Source organism: Dendrobium catenatum, unplaced genomic scaffold (assembly GCF_001605985.2).
Source record: "Dendrobium catenatum unplaced genomic scaffold, ASM160598v2 fragScaff_scaffold_9, whole genome shotgun sequence".
Taxonomy (NCBI): Eukaryota; Viridiplantae; Streptophyta; class Magnoliopsida; order Asparagales; family Orchidaceae; genus Dendrobium; species Dendrobium catenatum.
The window spans coordinates 838,833-858,198 of NW_021318471.1; the positions used below are offsets into that span (position 1 = coordinate 838,833).

Sequence of the window (19,366 nt, forward strand, 5' to 3'; positions counted from 1 at the left end):
AAAAATTTAAAATGATAAGACTATATGTGTCAAAGAACAGAGCGTAAGAAAAAAAAAAGTATGATTAAAATAAATAAAAATTAAAATACTCAGATGAAATTCTTTTATTATAATACATTTAAAATCATCAAATTTAATATGAGATAATTATAATACAATTTTTAATTAATTATTTATTCGTTACTATTATTCTGAGCTTAATAATTCGCAGAGTTACGAGCAGGATGCGAGCGAGCGATAATGGAGAAGACAGTCAGTTCCATCTTACCGTCACCGCTGACGTTTTCAAGAACGAACTTTCCAGAACGAAGTCACAACTGCTTTCTTAAATCTCGATCTCCTTTCTCCCTCCCGTTCTATAAATCCAAGCTCGGTTCCTTCGCCACTCATCTTCATAGAAATCCGAAGCTAAAACCCGAGAGGAGATTTAAGTTCTTTGCCATGGCCGCAGCCGTCGCGAGGTCAGTTCAAAATCCTAAATTTTTCGTATTTCCTATTCGATCCATTTGTTCGCGCTACAGTTTTAGCTGCATGATTCATTGTAGCAGTTACACGAAGGAGGAGCTTCCCCCCTCTCTGGATGCTACTGCGGAGCCACCTTCTCTGTTCGATGGAACGACGAGGTAAAATTTCCCGTTTTGGCGGAAATCTTTTCCTTCCTTCGGTGTTTTGGGATTTTAGGTTATTGTTGCTGAGACTATGATTTGGTTGATTAGGTTGTACATATCTTACGTTTGCCCGTTCGCACAGCGCACCTGGATTGCCAGGAACTACAAGGTAAGTTAATTTTTGGCTTTTTTGATGAGTTATTTGGGATTTAGATGATAAATTGGTGCGCGTTCGTGAGCAGGGGTTGCAGGACAAGATAAAACTGGTGCCGATTGATCTGCAGAACAGGCCTGCGTGGTACAAGGAGAAGGTCTATTCTGTAAATAAGGTATGGGTAATTAGATGAAAGATTTTACCTTTCTCTGATACTTTCAAGTCTTTGATTGCTTTTCATGGTTTATTGAACTGCTGCTATCGGGTTGAATTGATGATTAGGTCCCTTCTTTAGAGCATAACAATGAGGTCAAAGGGGAGAGCTTGGATCTGCTCAAGTACATCGATGAGCATTTTGAGGGGCCTTCTTTGCTTCCTGATGTATGCGTAGTTGAATTACTTTTGTCAACTAGATAGAAACTGGTTTTAGTTTCTTCAGGTATTGATAAGCTTTCTGGAAAATTATTATAGGATCCGGAAAAGAAGAAGCTTGCTGAGGAACTGCTGGCTTTCACCGACTCTTTCAATGGTGCTTTATATCGAGACTTACCTGCAAAGGGTGGTGTCAGTGAAGAAGTTGGTGAGTTACAAACTCTGGTTTTTTGTTTTAGCTGATGAACCTCTGATGTATTTATGGGTTCATTTCCATTGCAGATGCTGCTTTCAACAAGATTGAAGAACACCTTTCAAAGTTTGATGATGGACCTTTCTTCCTTGGCCAATTCAGTCTTGTAAGAGTTATGGATTTCAGAATTGTGCCTCTTTGTTCTGAGTTGGTGATCTTGTTGTCTGATTGTTGGATGATGTGGTATATTTTAGGTGGATATAGCATATGCTCCATTTATTGAGAGGTTTCAACTTTTATTTGCTGATATAAAGAACTATGACATTACCAAGGGCAGGCCAAAGCTGGCTCTATGGATTGAGGTACATTTAGAATGGGCTCGTCTTTATTAAGTTACTTGAATTTGAATTATAAACAGATGGTGAAGATATTATTGAAGTCCACACCATAGAGTCTGGTGGATGAAAGAACTCTCAGATCTTACTAATGAGTCTCTTAGCCATTTTGTTTTTGAATTCGAAGAGAATATCATTAGGCACTTGAGTGTTGAATAAATATAAAAATGTACAATATCAAGCCTTTATCCCACTATGTGGGGTTGGTTACATGCATAGTTTTTCTCCATTGTGTCCTGTTAAGAGTCAAATACTCATCTAAATCTAATAAAGAAATGTTATTTCTAATATTTTCTAACCAAATCTCTTTAGGTCTACCTCTACCTTTCTTAACATAAGTCAAATCTAATACATCTAGTTTCTTAACCGGGTCATCGGAAGGCCGCCGTTTTATGTGACCAAACCATCTAAGACGACTCTCTCTAATCTTATCTTCTACTGGAGCCACTTCAACCTTTTCACGTATATGGTCATTTCGTATCCTGTTTCTGAAAGTAAAGCCACCCATCCACTTGAGCATCCTCATCACTGTAATACTTAACTTAATATTATGCAAATATAAAAATGTAGATATTACATAAATAAATACATAAATACATAAAATTATGTGAAATGTGTGTAAATCCCCTATATATTTATTAAGATATTGAACTATATAGATATTGGAGAAATGTTTTATGAGTATTTATTTGCAACTTTCAAATTCAAGATTCTCAAATCTATCATATACAGTTTTCATTTAACTTGTCATTTAGAATGTAGTTAACTAGTTATTTGGTTTATTAATCTTAAATTTGTTATCTTTAAAATAGTTTCTCTCACTTATCTCAATGAAGATCTCATCAATTAGATGTGTCTTCTACAAATATAATGTGTAAAATGTATAAATAAGATCATATTTGCTAGCAGTCACAGCAAGCAGAAGCATTTAACATTTCTTTTTTCCTTTAGTACTACCTAATCATTGTCTTCTGTATGAAAATTCGTTCTATTAATTGAGAAATTAACATTATAGGAGCTGAACAAGATAGATGCCTATAGTCACACACGAATTAATCCTCAAGAGTTGATAGCTACCACTAAGAAGAGGTTTGGGGTAAGTTTCTACATAATTTGCAGCTCAGTTCACTTCAGCCATTCTATAGTTAATTGACTCTCCTTTTTTTCTTGTTTTCTTTTCAAGATAAACTGAAGGGTTCGGCATTCTCCTTTTCAGGTCTTGTAATTAGCTCAAATCGCACATTTTCTGCCAAATTTCATAATTTTCTACTTTGCATGAACAAATAGAGCCATTTGATACAAAATCACAAGACTTTCTCCTCCCAGCTTCATTTGGGATGGCTTTCTCACTGCTTCTTAAAGCAGCTTTCTAGTGCAAAACTTAAAATTCTTATACTAAAAAATTGCTTTAAGAAGCAATAAGAAAGCCGTCCCAAACGAAGCCTTAATTTCTATGTCATCCTCTTTGTTGTATTTGCTTATATTGTTGAGTTGCTATTCATGTTGCAGGTGTCGCGTATTTGAGCTGGAGGCCTAAACTATGAATTTGCAAGTCTGGAATAATATTATTACTGTATAAGTTGTGAAATAAATGATTTGCTTTCAGTATCCCTGCCGAGTTATTTTAGTTGTAATTGTTTTCCAACGGTCTACTACTAATGAAAAAGTTTGAATTTCTGTTGTTGATTGCTGTACAATGTGATGGAAAATGCAAAAGTCTGTTTCTACATCAATTGCTGTAGAAAAAGAACTGAACATGCAAAGATTTAACTGTATCAGATGCATCAAGCAGCTATTATTCATGTCAAAATGATTTTCAAGAGGGTGGTTGTGAGTGTTAAGGCGGGATTTAGATCTTGTTTGGGGCGGTTTTCTTACTGCTTTTTAAAGTAGCTTTTCAATATAATAATTTTTTTGAAAAAATAAAATTTGTACTGGAAAGCTACTTTAGAGAATAATAAGAAATTAGAATGATTTCCTATAGAGCTAACATTTTAATATTTTATGGCCTCGGAGGTCTAACCGACCAATATCCATAGAGTTTCTAAGTGTTTCATAATAAGTTTCTAACATGTATTATATATTCAAAATGATAATTGTTATTTTATAATAGAATGTAATTTAAAAAAAATAATAATATTAATACATTCAATAAAAGAAATATACATAAAAATATATTTATTATAGAAATCAATTTAATATGAATGAGTTTTTGGGCCAATAAATATTGATAAATCAATTTGCTCAGCTGATTATTTCATTATGAGCATAGAAAATATCCATAAATATATACAGTAGAACATTCTAAACTCTGAACTAATTAATTATAATTTTGTCCAACTCATCATCAAATTAATAATAGACTAAAATGCATCTAATTAAACCTAATCGTAGCACTAATCTAATTAAAATAGGAATAAAATAATTAATTGTCTCATTAAAAGAAGAAATAATGAGCAAATACATTTTAAATGTTTGAGGGGAAAATAAGGAAAGATAATGGAGGAGGAGAGAAAGAAGAAGGATCACTTGCTATTTTTGTTTGCTTGGGTAAAAAAGAAAATGGGGAGGAGAGAAATCAATGTTGTCGACTTTTGGTCAAAAGAGGAAGCATAGATTCTCGAACGAAAGTGAATGAAAAATTGTATGGATTGGAGTAGGAAAGATGTTGATGTTCGATCAATGGGGCCTACAAAAATCACGATCGATGATTGCGGATTGATGGGGGTTGCAAGAGCGGCGTGATAAGAAAAATGTGAGGTGTGAAATCTCAATTGAGACTAGGGGTGTTAAAACGGATTGATGAATTGGGTTCGGATCGGACCCAAAATTGATCTGATCATAATCAATTCAATATGAACCTGACCCGTTTAATAAACTAGTCAAAAATTTCAAATAGAACCCAACCTGATAGCCACTTGAATGATTAGAAGCCGACCCGTTAACTCGTTTTGGTTTTAAAAAATATTGTATAACTTAAAATTTTTTTTAATAACTTATTAGCTATAAATTTTGGGATATTTGATTAAAAATAAGAAAATTATACCATTAAGTAAAAAAATAACAAAAAAATATTATACATGTTATTTTTGAGTAAAAAATGAGTTGGTTGGTCAACCCGAACATGACATATTTAATAAATGAGTCAAAAACATAATCAAAACTCTACCCATTTATTAAATAAATCAAATCAAACTCGTTTTTTTTTTTTTTTTTTTTTTTTTTTTAGGTTGGGTTGGAAAGCTTCAAGTCGAGTTGGCAAGTCAGATCATTCTTTGACACCCCTAATTGGGATGAGGGTCAAGACTTCATTGATCCATGAGGAAGGTTTTTGGTCTGTCCATTTTAACTTGGATAACACTAGTTACAACATTGTTAATCATCTATCATAATTTTTTTATATTTATAGCCGGTCTAATTAGGTATCATAAGCTTCGTTTGAGATAGCTTTCTTACTGCTTCTTAAAGCAGTTTTATAGTATAAAAATTTTAATTTTTAAACTAATAAATTGTTTTAAGAAGCAATATAAAAGCCGTCCCAAACGAAACCTTAATTAAAAAAATATATATCAAAATATGACTATCCATTGATTTTCACAGGCATTGTCGCTCTATGCACCCGTTTGCCAAACTAACTAATCACAAAAGGATTCTAAGCATCATTGCCTTCATTGAGTGTATAATTTATATTGTATTATCAATATGACAAAAATTAGCCACCAAATAAAATAATACATTATTTTACAGTTCATAATAAAACAAATAGTTATATTTTATGTATACACCTTATCTTTTTCAATCTCCTTATCCAATATTCCAATCATTAAAAAAAAATTATGCACTCTTCTAAGTGTTCTAATTTTGTCTTCATATAAATGTCCCCAAAGAATCAATAAGCTAATTATGCCACCAACGGGCTCATCATGAAAGATGCCTTTCAAAATCCGACCGTCCAAAAATCGGTTGCATTCTTTTTGGGATAACAATCAAGCATTATTTTTTCGTTGTTCTTAATAAATATTATATTAAAAAAATTATTTTAGAAAGTAATAAAAAAATTTGCCTGAAACAAAGCTTTGATTAATTTTTGAAAGTGATTTGTATTCTAATCTTTTGAATATTATTTTTACTGAACATAGAGCCCAAATTAGGTCAAGATAGGGCTAATCCAACGATCGCAGGACCGTCTTGATCTGAGTCTGAATAGATCAAAATCAACCTCTCAAAATTATAATTGAAAATTTTTTAAGGCTAATTAAAGAGTTATAAGAAATTCTTGAAGCTTCATGATGAGAAGAATCATATAGTGAGATGCCTAAAAAAATATTAAGAGATCAGAGATGATCAACTTTGGTCATTAGATAGAGTGTTCTGATTTATGATAGAAATGAGAAGGATGTCTTGCTCTAAATTAGGCATAATATTTAAAATTACATGAAAAAAATATCAAGATCATATAAAAAATTGGACAACATAAAACTAATGGAAGCCATGGACCACACCAACTATTTTTAATACAAATCTTCTTATTTTTTATCTTTTCTTGCACATTTGGATTTCACCACCAACTATTTTTACTATTAGAAGTTTTTCCCTTTAAAACTCCAAGCAAATCTTTTACAATATTTTTAATATCACTAGGCACTTTTTCCAACATAACATTAGCATCCTCACGCAAAATCTTAGGATCATTGCTTTGTAGTTCATAAAACAATTGTACTATGTCAACATGAGAAATCACAATTTTCCATGGCACAAATTGGAACTTAGTTGATTTAGATAACTTCCAAAGCAAGCCTTTGACAACATTTAGAATTAGAGAAAATGGCTAATTCTGCAGAACTTCGCCACAATAAATTAGAACAGTATAAGCAAAAAAATATTCTAAGAAAAAAATGGTATCAAAAAAGCTGAATGCAGGAAAAATGAATTGGTTGAATAACTTGAACCAAATGTTTACCACAATTGAGTGGATGGCAGCAGGATTGCTGTCTCTTTTTACTCGTAGGAGTCTCAAAGCCTTCTCCCATGCTGAAGCATCCATGCTGCGTTCGTCAGTAGCACATCCTTAGAAAAAAGTCAATACCGCAGAATCAAAACCACAAGTCCAACTATACATTTTAAATGACTCAATTGATTATTTAGAAGTATCTAAGATATGGATTTCAAATAGCTTCCATGAAGCATAGCAAAATTCATGTGTGCGAGTCATGATGTTGTTAGTGTTTTAGGAAATAATATTTGGAAATCACTATCTGAGGACAATAATTATTTTGGAATAATATACATTGTTAGAAGACAAAAGCTGAAACACATACTATATGAGTCTATGGCAAAACTGTAATACTTAATGTACTAACACCTGAACCATGTACGCCTATATATAAAGAACGTCTCTGTATCTGTTGGATAATAAGATAGAATTCACTTTACTTTACTTTTCCCTTACTGTCTTCTTCCTCCGGTTCATTCAAGAAACCGTGAGATTCAAGAACCATCAAGTTCTTCATGGTATCAGAGCGGGGGTGAAAGGAAGCGCAGAAAAGAATGGAAAACTCAACAACGTATCAAATGGAAGAACACTCGGACACAGAGATCGCCGAAGAAACGATCATTCCATCATCCCTGAAGTTTGTCATGGCAAATCTAAAGAACATAGTGCCAACGCAACTCTCAGCGGAAAACTACTCGTTATGGCGCTCTCAGATCGTCAAACTTCTCCGCGCAAATGGGTTCGAAAAATTTCTTGATCCTCTCTTCTCCCAACCTGCTAAACAGATCAAGAAATCTGATGATTCTCTTGCCCCGAACCCCAAATATACACAATGGGTTCACACGGATCAAAATCTTGCGGCAGCTGTGTGTTCTACCATCTCGCAGTCCATTTTACCATTCATTATTCACCTCGAATCCACTGCCACCATATGGACAGCCCTTGAAACCCGCTTCCAATCCACAAATCGCTCCAAAGTAATCCAACTCAAAAACGAACTCCACAACATTTCCATGAAAACTTCCACAATGACCCAGTACCTAACGGAAATCAAGTCGCTCGTGGATCAAATAGCGGCCGCTGGTTCTGTCGTTGACACCGAAGATATAATTCTTTATATCTTGAATGGATTACCGGGATCATACCAAGCATTTAAAACCTCAATTCGTACTATGCTCACTCCTATAAGCCTGGATAATCTCTATCCTTTGTTACTCAGTGAGGAAGTCAACATTGCCGCAGACGCTGCAAGAAGCATTCCCTCGGCAGATCCGAATCTTGCGTTATACACGCAACGAGGGCGTGGCCGGCGACAACGAGGAAGATCTTACCGCAACCCTCAATCGTCTACCAGCTCTTCAGCGGACACAGCTACTATTTGTCAGATCTGCTACAAGAAAGGACATTCGGCGGTGAATTGTTGGCATCGCTTAAATGATCAATATGTTCCCAGGAACAATAACAGGGCTCTAGCAGCCGTGCAAGATCAATCTACAACACATTGGTACCTTGATTCGGGAGCGACATCCCATCTTACCAACTCCTTAGATAATCTGTCGGTCACCAATTCGTATCAAGGAACGGATAATGTTACAATCGGAGACGGGCGCTCACTCCAAATCGCCCACTCCGGTTCAGGTTTGTTACATACAAATCATCGTAAGTTTGATCTCGCACAACTTCTACATATCCCTGAGCTCCGATATAATCTATTATCTATATCTAAGTTAACTAAGGACAATAACATCTCAATTACTTTTGAGCCTAATGAATTTATATTTAAGGATTTGCAGACGCAGCAAACTCTACTCCGAGGACCATGTCTTGATGGCTTGTATCCACTTCGGACGCCATCCTCTTCATCCACCACAGCGGCTCTACAGGCTACCACTAAGTGCCACATCTCATGGCATAACCGTTTGGGTCACCCAAATTCCAAAATTCTTGATATTATCAAGAAATGTAACTCTAATCTTCATATAGATTCTTCTTTTACTGTCTGTCGTCCTTGTAATCTCGCAAAAGGTCATAAATTGCCTTTCGAGAAATCGTCAAATCGACGACGCATTCCGCTTCAACTCATTCATTCGGATGTTTGGGGCCCGGCTCCAGTCGAGTCAAGTCAGGGCTACAAATTTTATGTCTTGTTTGTTGATGATTTTACAAGATTTGTCTGGCTTTTTCCTATGAAATGCAAATCTGAAGTAACGCATATCTTCATTAATTTTAAGAATTTTATTGAGAAACTTACATCTCACCAGATTAAATGTCTCCGCACGGACGGCGGCACAGAATACACAAACCATCAGCTAACTCAGTTTCTCAAAGATAATGGCATTCTCCATCAACTCTCGTGTCCATACACGCCCGAGCAAAACGGCATAGCTGAAAGAAAGCACAGGCATCTACTAGAAACAACGCGCTCTCTGTTATTCACTGCCGAGGTTCCCTACAAATATTGGCCTGACGCCACACTCACTTCCGCCTACCTCATAAATCGCTTGCCATCGCCCACTACAAACAATAAGTCTCCGTTCGAATTACTATACAATCATCAACCGGACTACACTCACCTTCGTACTTTCGGATGTGCGTGCTTCCCCCTCATTCCCAGCGCTCTTCGGAACAAACTACAACCGAAAGCACACTCATGCGTGTTCCTTGGCTATTCCGAAAACTATAAGGGATACAAATGTCTTGACACATCTACTAACAAAATCTTTATGTCTAGACATGTTACTTTCAATGAAAATAATTTTCCTTTTTCTAACGTTACCTCATTGCAGCCAACCTTAATGCCGACCGCAATAACAAATCCTCTGCTCTTACAACCTATTTCCAGCAAGCCTTCTCATACTAAAGCTCCAAATACTGGCACAAGTATTTCCTCTGCCAAACAAGGTTGTCCACAAGATCTGGATATCAACCCGCCAATTCACTCGCCTGCTCCTCAAATTATTCAACAAATCGCTGAGTCTCCCACTCATATCCCCGAACAAATTAGTCATCCAATGATCACCAGACGGCAGACTGGGAAGCTTAAGCCACTCGTCAGGCTTAATCTGCTCCATATTAAATCTCCATCTAACTATAACAGAGACCCTACCAACTACACTGAAGCATCCAAACATATTGAATGGAGGAATGCCATGGCAGCGGAGTTCTTTGCGCTTCAAAAACAAGGCACGTGGTCCCTTGTCGAGCCTCCGAAAGGCACACTTCCACTGGGATGTAAGTGGACCTTTAGAACAAAGTATCATTCTGATGGATCCATTGCCCGCTACAAGGCACGTCTGGTGGCACTAGGAAATCATCAGGAACATGGCATCGACTACATTTAAACGTTCAGTCCTGTAGCAAAGTTTCCTACAATTCGGATTCTCCTAACTGTGGCTCTTCATCACAACTGGTAAGTCCAACAGCTTGACGTAGCCAACGCCTTCCTGCATGGCACACTACAAGAAACAGTATACATGACGCAACCGAAGGGATTTGAGGACGCTACAAATCCTAACCATCTCTGTCGGCTGAACAAAGCTATCTACGGTCTTCGTCAAGCACCGAGACAGTGGTATACTACACTTACTACATACTTGCTGTCCATCGGGTTTTCGCATAGCAAATCGGATCAATCGCTACTTATATTCAAAGAAAATTCTGTTACAATATATCTTCTAGTCTATGTAGATGATATATTAGTCACGGGGGACAATTCGACAGCCATTCAAAGGCTTCTCGATCAGCTGAATCGTCAATTTAGCATGAAGCATCTTGGAGAAGCAAACATGTTTTTGGGCATTCGTATAACCAAACAAAATGACCAATATTTTCTATCTCAGGAGCAATATGCATCCTCCATTCTCCAACAGGCGGATATGCTCAACTGCAACTCTCTCGCCAACCCAACAGTCACCAAATTTCCTTCGGTATTCTCACCAAATACTGTAATTTCTGATCCGGCAATGTACAGGAAACTAACCGGTGCACTACAATACTTAACTCTAACTCGCCCTGACATTGCCTTCAGTGTCAACCTACTCTCGCAACACATGCACGATCCAAAACCTGAACATACATATCTTCTAAAGAGACTGCTTCGATATATAAAAGGTACGTTATCATTTGGTTTACAAATTACTCGCAATAACCTTATTTTGCAATCCTTTTCAGATGCGGATTGGGCGGGTGACCCAATATCCCGAAAATCAACTTCCGGATACTGCTCGTTCCTCGGTACAAATCTTATATCATGGACAGTCAAGAAACAGCATACCGTGGCACGCTCCTCAACCGAATCAGAGTATCGATCGCTGGCCTCGCTCACTGCTGACATAATCTAGCTGAAACGGATCCTAGCAGACTTCGGCATCTCCTCCGATCAACCCACAGATCTGTTTTGTGATAACACTTCGGCGATTGCTCTAGCCAACAATCCAGTTTTTCACGCGAGAACAAAGCACATCGAAATAGATCAAAGATTTGTTCGTGACCAGATTACAAATCACAACATACGGCTCTTGCCCATTAGCACAGTGGACCAGATTGCTGATATACTAACAAAGCCACTCTCTACTCCAAGATTTCAGCTCCTTAGAACCAAACTAAGTGTCATCCCTGACCCATTAGTTTGAAGGGGGATGTTAGAAGACAAAAGCTGAAACACATACTATATGAGTCTATGGAAAAACTGTAATACTTAATGTACTAACACCTGAACCATGTACGCCTATATATAGAGAACGTCTCTGTATCTGTTGGATAATAAGATAGAATTCACTTTACTTTACTTTTCCCTTACTGTCTTCTTCCTCCGGTTCATTCAAGAAACCGTGAGATTCAAGAACCATCAAGTTCTTCAATATCAAGTATTTCTATTATATTCGATGTAATATTTATATCATGTATTTCTGTCATATGTAATGGAACATGTATTTCATGTATATCATATGCCCTTGCATCAATTTTATTATTCATATCATGTATCATGTACATATCCTATTATATTATGTCATTTATGCCTATTTTCTTATATGCTTATGTCAATATGCATATGCAAGTAAGATAGAACATATGGCTACCTTTGATGTTTTTCTTTTTGAAAAAAATATCAAGATCATATAAAAAATTGGACAACATAAAACTAAGTATACTACAATAAATATAAATTGAAGGAAAATTTTTAATTACAATATTTTAATTAAAATTTTGATCTAATTAAATTTAATTTAAGATATATTTAATATATAATTGATTAATTAAATTAATATAATATTTATCTTAAAATAAATCTAATTTGTACAAAACTTAACATTACAAATTTTTTCCTTAAATCAAATGGTCCATCAGATGCTATCCTGCTTGCTCTTTGATGAGGGAAAATAAATAGTTAAAAAGGGAGTAATATAGAGATATATCATAAACTTTTTATGAATTTATATTTTTAATAATTATAATTTTATGATTATTCATATAATATTTTTAATTTTTATCTCAATTATATCAAAATATTTATATAAAAATATATATATTATCTTTATAAATTAATATGAATAAAATTCAAATGTGATTTAAAATTTTAAATATTACATAAATAAATATTAAATATATAAATATATTTAAATTATATAATATGTTTGCAAATCCTTCAAATTTTTAATTTTTAAATGACATAGTCACCCTCCTTTTTTCCTGCCGCTTTATAAATCCAAGGTTGGGTACTTAGCCGGCCATCAACATTCCCGGAGCTAAAGCACAAGCGTAGCGTTTTTTGCTTTGCCATGGCCGCAGCCGTCGCTGGGTCAGTTAGCCCTAGATTTCTCTTCTTTCCTATTCCATTTGTTCGGGTTACATACGGATTTAAGTTGTATAATTCCTTGTTGCAGGAACACGAAGGAGGAGCTTCCTCCGCCGCTGGATTCGTCCGCGGAGCTGCCTGCTCTGTTTGATGGAACTACAAGGCAAGTTTGCTATCGGATTTTCTGAAATGTTTTATTTTGATTAGATGCTGTTTGTTTGCGGTGTTTAACCAGAGTTTAGCTAGGATTTAAGCTATATGAATTCTTTTTTTTAGTCTGAATTTACTCTTATTTGTAGCCAAACAGCATCTTACGGTTTAGGGTTTCGTGTCTTCGTTGTTGTGATGATTGATTTGTTTTGGGTTGCAGGTTGTATATATCTTACACTTGTCCGTATGCGCAGCGCATCTGGATTGCTCGGAACTACAAGGTAAATACTTTCCCTCTAACTAAGTTAATTTTCTGGTTTTTAATGGGAGAAATGGGATTTAGAAAATAGTTTGCGATCTCTTACGCAGGGTTTACAGGAGAAGATAAAGCTGGTGCCTATTGATCTGCAGAACAGGCCTGCCTGGTACAAGGAGAAGGTTTATTCTGGAAATAAGGTATGGGGTGATTGGATTGAAGATTTTACCTTTATCTGATCGTTGATAGCTTTTCATGCTTTATTGAGCTTCTGCTGTCTGGCTGAATTGTGATTAGGTTCCTTCTCTGGAGCATAACAATGAGGTCAGGGGGGAAAGCTTGGATTTGCTCAAGTACTTAGATGAGCATTTTGAGGGGCCTTCTATGCTTCCTGATGTAGGAGAATTGATTGCAATTTTTTTTAGCTAGATGAAGTCCAGTTTTAATTATATTTATTGTCGAAAATTGGTAGGATCCAGAAAAGAAGAAGTTTGCTGAGGAATTGCTGGCTTACTGCGAGTCCGTCATTGGTGCTTCATATCGAGAGTTAACTGCAAAGGGAGATGTCAGTGAAGAAGTTGGTGAGTTGCAACCTCTGATTATTGTTTTGATTTATATAATTGTTGCGTCATTCAAATATGCCTTGATGATGGAGCAAGAATCTCCTTGCATATTTGAATTGAAAGTTTTCGAAATTAAATTCTGGATCATTCTAACTCTAATTTCAATAAATTTATAGTTGAATTGAATGTTATGACAAGAAAAATCCGAGGATAATAAAATTGGTCTAATCCGAGTCTAAATGAAACCAGATGGAGTACTTTAAACATAATTGAAAACTTTATGATTCTAATTGGATGATGAAACTATTTTCAAAATTTTTATGTTTATTATCAAATCAAATGTCTCAATCAATAAGCCCAATATATAGCTTGATTTTGACGTATTAAGGCTCTTAGGATTTTTTCGCGCAGCTTAAGCTTTTTTATTTTTATTTTTAAAAGCTCCTTTTTTAACCATTGTTTCAAAATTATTATTTTTCAAAAATAACTTTTAAAGGTAAAATTTTGAAATAACGGTGAAAAAAATTATTTTTGAAATACACATTATTTTTTACTAACTGCTTTTCTTACCACAAAAGCAGATGAAAGATGTTGCAAACAAAACCTTAAATGCCAATAGAACAATTTGGCCAACGGCCAACCAATGGAGTTTTCTAGATTTTTGTTGCAACCACGATTGTGTTTTGACCACCTAGGTTGCCCGGCTACGATCCTCTGTCCTCTGTCACTGAATGTTGAGGCAATCGATATATCATAAAAAATAGTTTTGATCCAGCAAGAATCTCAATGCATATTTGAATTAAAAACTTCCGAAATTAAAATTTGAATCATTCTAACTTTGATTTTAGCAAACTTATACTTGAATCGAACGTCTCGACAAGAAACCCAACAAAAGTGGTCTAATTTGAGTATGAGTGAGCCTAGATATAGTGGAAATTTTACGATCTTCAAATATTGCATGCTTGTAGTCAAATCGATTATTTAGACGACATGCATATAATGAGCCCAAGATAGCTTAATTATGATATCATTAAGGTTGTTAAATGCTGAAAGAATAGTTTATGGTCAAATGAATCAGTACAAGCCGTCCCATTGATTGTTCTAGATTTTGGTTATATTTACTGGGAGTGCCACTCTCAAAAATCTAAAAATAAGCCCTCACAATCTACATGAATGGGCTAGAGCATGGACTTAAGCTTTAGATTCTTGAGAACTCAGAGACTAAGAATCTAAGAGCTCAACCCATGCATCACTGTCGTTGGATCTTCCTTGCCGTTATTTTTTTGTCGCCCGACCACTGTCACCGAGCCATCACTCGATTGTTGCTATTAGACTATCACCTAACAACAACCGTTAGACCACCATCCAAACACAGTCGTCAAACTACCGCCTCACGAACACAATTGTCAGACCACTAGCCATCCTTAAACAACAAGTGTTGGACTGCCACGCCTGACTGCCATTGTTGGACTACTACTTTTTGACGACAATCGGCGGAACACTACTTTTAGCCAACTACCAACGTCAGACCACCACCATGCGATCGCCCTTGTCGGATCACCGTCGCCCAACCATAAATGTTGAACATATGTTGATGAACCACTGCCCAACTGCTGCCATTGGTCCATCGCCTGATCGCCATCGTTGGATCACCATTCTACTGTCGCTTTCATATTGTATGGCTGCCCCCCAAACACGGTCCTTCAACCTCCGTGGCACAACCTTTGTCGCCGCACTATAGTCCTTCAAACAATGACACTAGACTATGATTCTCTGACCACTGCACCATACTATAGTCCCTGACCACTGCTGCTAGATTTTGGTCCTCTGAGCATGATCGTCCTATTACGGCCCTTCAACTAGCATCACTTAACTATGTTGTCCTACTATAGTCCTCCAACTATAGTTCCCCAACTACAGTTCTTAGACCCAAGCGGTTGACTACGGTCCTCAGACAACCATTGCGTGATTATGATCCTCTGACAATCATTATCGCAGTGCAATCCTCCGACTTTCATCGCCTAATTATGGTCCTCCAATTAATGTCGTTGATGTTCTGAGCCAAACCCTATTTTTTTTCTCTCTTCTAGGTTTTTCATGTAAAAGTTTTGGTGTATTTTAGCCAACTCCTCTCTTTATGAGTGTATTGTATCTTCATACAAAGTTAAGATGAATATTTTCACATGCAACAATAATAATATGTTTTTATCTGATTAATCTCTGGTATATTTCTTGGTTCATGTTCTCTGTAGTTGCTGCTTTCAACAAGATAGAAGAATCCCTTTCAAAATTTGATGATGGGCCTTTCTTCCTTGGGCAATTCAGTGTGGTAAGAGTTCAAATTTTAACTGGAGGATTTACAAATTATGCCTCTTTGTTGTGACTTGGTGGTCTTCTCATCTGTTTGTTGAATAATGTGCTATCTTTTAGGTGGATATTGCGTATGCTCCAATTATTGAGAGGATTCAACTTTTTTACTCTGCTTTAAGGAACTATGATATTACCAATGGCAGGCCCAAACTGGCCTTATGGATTGAGGTACGTCTACAATCGGCTTTTCTTTATTATTTGTTGTGTTGCAAACGGATGGTTACAAAGGATTGATAAAAAAAAGCACACCATATATTTGGGTGAAAGAAATAACTCACCAATCTTATTAAAGTCTAATTTATCCATTTTGTTTTCTAAATTGTTTCAAACAGAAGATATTTATCAAGTGTTAGGACTCTGTAGATATTGAAGAAATAACTTATCAATGTGTAAGTTTGTAAAAATCAGATCGGACATGAAATCGAAAGAAGGAGATATTCAAGGTTTAATAGTTCCACCGAAGTTGAATCAGAGGATATAATAAATATTTAAATTATTTAAATATGATCTACATGATATAATAACATACAATAATACGAATATATTATTAAAAATAAATAAAATTCATATATAAATAATATCTTTAATAATTATAAATTTAAACATCTTCAATGCTTCATTCTTTAAATTTTAATTCATATTTAATATAAATATAATTTATATATAAGCCTATAAATTTTTGCTAACTTATGTTATATATTTAAATATAAATTTATACATATAGGTCTTTCATGTTAGATTATTTATAATAATAAATAGATAAAAATAATTTTATTTAGTGTGTAAATAAATATTTAGAAATTAACTTATATAGGAGCTGAACAAGATAGATGCCTATTCTCAAACACGACGTGATCCTCAAGAGTTGATTGCTGGCGCTAAGAAGAAGCTTGGGGTAAGTTTCTACATGATTTGCAGCTCAATTTACTGCAGTTCTTCTCTTTTTTTCATAGTATAATGACAGTCAGGCTAATTCTTCCTATGGATTTGTAAATATGTCGTTTAAATTAACTGAACAGTTTCCCACTTCCATTTTCCTTTCCAGATCAACTGAAGATTTCGGCATCTTCCTTTTTCCTTTCAGGTGTTGTAAGCAGCTCAAATCATTTCTTTTTTTGCCAGATCCAGAACTTGTTTTGTTCTTATTTTGCTTTTCTCACGAGGAATTATTCTGTGTGGACACCGGACGGTCCGGATGCCAATCAGAACGTGGCACATCACCCGGTACAAGTGGTACCGAGAAAAAAAAGTGATGTGGCACGTTCTGATTGGTCTCCAGATGCTATCCGGATCTGCACAAAATAATTTTTCCTTTATCGCATCTTACTATGCCACTCTCTTAACTGTACTGCTTATATTGTTGAGTTGCTAACTTATAATGCAGGTGTTTTGTGTTCCATCTGGAAGCCTAGTCATGGTGTTTGCATGAATTTGCGTTTCTAGAATCTCTGTTACTGTACTAGCCGTTAAATAAATGATTTGCTTCCACCATCTTTGCTGAGTTATTTGAATTGTAATTGTTCGTTAAGTTTCTGCTAGTCATGGAAAAGTTCGAATTTTGATTGATGATTTGTGTCCCATGTGATGGAAAATGCGAAAAACTGTTACTCTACAGTCTACATCAGATTGCTGACGAAGAAAAGGGAACTTGCATGTACATAATTTATTTTATCTGTATAGTTGAAATCATCACAATATTAAAATGATAAATTATCTCAATTACTATAAAATTTTATGAAACTAACATAGTAACATAGACTCTAATCCTACAGCGCATCAGTTATGCTTCTTAGTTTTTATTTGGGATAATTTTTTTTTTTTAAATAACTTTTTTTGTAAAAAAAAATTTAATTCAATTTTTTTTTATTAAAAAGTTATTTTAAACAGCAAAAAAGCTGTTACATTTCTTTTGAGATAATATTTTTATTGCTATTTAAAGCAGCTTTTTAATACAAAAGTTAAAATTTTTATAGTCAAAAGCTATTTTAAGAGGCAGAAGGAAATTCATCCCAAACAAAGGCTTCGTTTGGGACAGCTTTTTTCTTGCTTTTTGAAGTAGATTTTTAATATAAAAATTAAATCTTTTGTAATAAAAAGTTGTTTCAAGAAGCGGTAAAAAAGCCATTCCAAACGAAGCTAAAGTCTTAGGCTTCATTTGGGACGGCTTTTTTACTGCTGCTTGAAGCATATTTCTAGTATAAAAATTAAATTTTTGTACTAAAATTTTACTTCAGAAAATAGTAAAAAAATCCTCCCAAACGAAACCTTAAGATCCTCCTCTCATGTGTAAAAATAAAATATTCATTCTTTGCCCTCGTGATTTCATATAAATGTCCCCACTGAATCAATTTGCTTATATTATGGTTACGCCTGAAATTCGAACCGGGCCGGAAAAGCAGTCACATTCTTTCTTCAAACAGTACGCTAGAGATATATATTAATTGAATACTTTGACGGGATGCAGCTCATTTGATTTGTTAGTTAGGAGTTTAAGTTATTATTTAAGAAATTTTAGATTATTCAAATTATATATATAATGAATGAGTTTTTATTCAATTAACACAAAACTTTAAAGTAGATTTGTCAAAAATGTTATTATTTGCGTTGGATCTTATTCAATTTTATAATTATCTTAAAATTCATTAATTTTATATATTTATTATTTATTAAGTTGAGCTATATATATAATCTTGATCGAGCACTAAACTTGATGCATATTTTAAATTATAAACTTCAAAATTAAATTTGGGATCATACAAACTTTGATTTAAACGAACTTATAGTCAAATTGAACATTTCGATGAGATGTCGACGATATCAAAATCGGTTCAATTCAAGCCCAAATGAGTTGGGATTGATGCATATTTTAAAGCCTTAAATCATTAATTAGATAACTAAATAATCTCCCAATACGACATGCTTATAGTAGAGTCGAGCGGTTCGATAAGATGAATCCAACGAGCTCAATATAACTAAATTCTGACATCATTAAAGTACTTAAATTTTTTACGAACACATCATGATCAAGGGAATCAATATAAACCGTCGGAAGAAGCAGTCCAAATTTGCTATAGTTCTTCTCAATATTTATATAGCAAGTCACTGTAAAAAATATATATATATATATAAATAGACTCCTCATTTTTTACATGAGAGGGAGATGAGAAAGATAATTAGAGAGAATTCTCTTGCATTTTATGACCATTGTCGTCGTTGACCTCCACCAGTTATTGTTGCCGACAATCATCATTGCCACCAACGATCACAATAAAAAATTACCACCATTTTCAGTTTCTTGTCAAGATTTAATCCCGTTGTTGGGTCGCAATTGTCCACTTGCAGACACAAATTTTTTCCATAATCCCTATTGGGAAAATCAAGCCCTATTATCATGTGTTAACTATTCATCTGTGGACACTTGATTTCTGTAATATCCCTTAGAAAAAAATTAGACATTTGTTTAAAATACTCTTCTTCAATGTTGAAGAAATATGGATTCTTTTATCACTTACTACATA

General features: G+C 34.9%; 3 protein-coding genes across 4 annotated transcripts; all 3 read left to right on the plus strand.

The window, feature by feature from the left end:
- The first annotated feature begins 213 nt into the window (after window positions 1-213).
- On the plus strand, window positions 214-3,406 carry LOC110106018 (protein IN2-1 homolog B-like). Of its 2 annotated transcripts, none has more exons than XM_020835738.2 (11): window positions 214-461; window positions 546-623; window positions 717-777; window positions 851-937; window positions 1,045-1,143; window positions 1,234-1,342; window positions 1,417-1,493; window positions 1,582-1,689; window positions 2,738-2,818; window positions 2,906-2,938; window positions 3,232-3,406. In XM_020835738.2, exons 1-10 carry the CDS (start codon window positions 241-243, stop codon window positions 2,912-2,914), a joined length of 930 nt encoding a protein of 309 aa, XP_020691397.1. In that variant the 5' UTR covers window positions 214-240; the 3' UTR covers window positions 2,915-2,938; window positions 3,232-3,406. The 2 variants fall into 2 exon arrangements, with proteins under 2 accessions (XP_020691397.1, XP_020691398.1); XM_020835739.2 differs by having other exon boundaries at window positions 216-461; window positions 549-623.
- Window positions 3,407-10,188: 6,782 nt separating this feature from the next.
- On the plus strand, window positions 10,189-11,055 carry LOC110105981 (uncharacterized mitochondrial protein AtMg00810-like). Its single transcript, XM_020835683.2, has one exon. The coding sequence runs from the start codon at window positions 10,189-10,191 to the stop codon at window positions 11,053-11,055; it is 867 nt and encodes a 288-aa protein (XP_020691342.2).
- Window positions 11,056-12,398: 1,343 nt separating this feature from the next.
- On the plus strand, window positions 12,399-17,339 carry LOC110105972 (protein IN2-1 homolog B). Its single transcript, XM_020835673.2, has 10 exons — window positions 12,399-12,512; window positions 12,598-12,672; window positions 12,880-12,940; window positions 13,029-13,115; window positions 13,213-13,311; window positions 13,388-13,496; window positions 15,731-15,807; window positions 15,909-16,016; window positions 16,663-16,743; window positions 16,894-17,339. Exons 1-10 carry the CDS (start codon window positions 12,493-12,495, stop codon window positions 16,900-16,902), a joined length of 726 nt encoding a protein of 241 aa, XP_020691332.1. The 5' UTR covers window positions 12,399-12,492; the 3' UTR covers window positions 16,903-17,339.
- Window positions 17,340-19,366: the final 2,027 nt, after the last annotated feature.

Bases quoted from the DNA above. Each gene is read 5' to 3' on its own strand.
- LOC110106018 (XM_020835738.2), top strand. From the start codon at position 241: ATGGAGAAGACAGTCAGTTCCATCTTACCGTCACCGCTGACGTTTTCA. The intron at 624-716 runs GTAAAATTTCCC...TTGGTTGATTAG, and splicing joins CTGTTCGATGGAACGACGAG to GTTGTACATATCTTACGTTT. The intron at 778-850 runs GTAAGTTAATTT...GTTCGTGAGCAG, and splicing joins GGATTGCCAGGAACTACAAG to GGGTTGCAGGACAAGATAAA.
- LOC110105981 (XM_020835683.2), top strand. From the start codon at position 10,189: ATGACGCAACCGAAGGGATTTGAGGACGCTACAAATCCTAACCATCTC.
- LOC110105972 (XM_020835673.2), top strand. From the start codon at position 12,493: ATGGCCGCAGCCGTCGCTGG. The intron at 13,497-15,730 runs GTGAGTTGCAAC...TGTTCTCTGTAG, and splicing joins AGATGTCAGTGAAGAAGTTG to TTGCTGCTTTCAACAAGATA. The intron at 15,808-15,908 runs GTAAGAGTTCAA...GCTATCTTTTAG, and splicing joins TCCTTGGGCAATTCAGTGTG to GTGGATATTGCGTATGCTCC.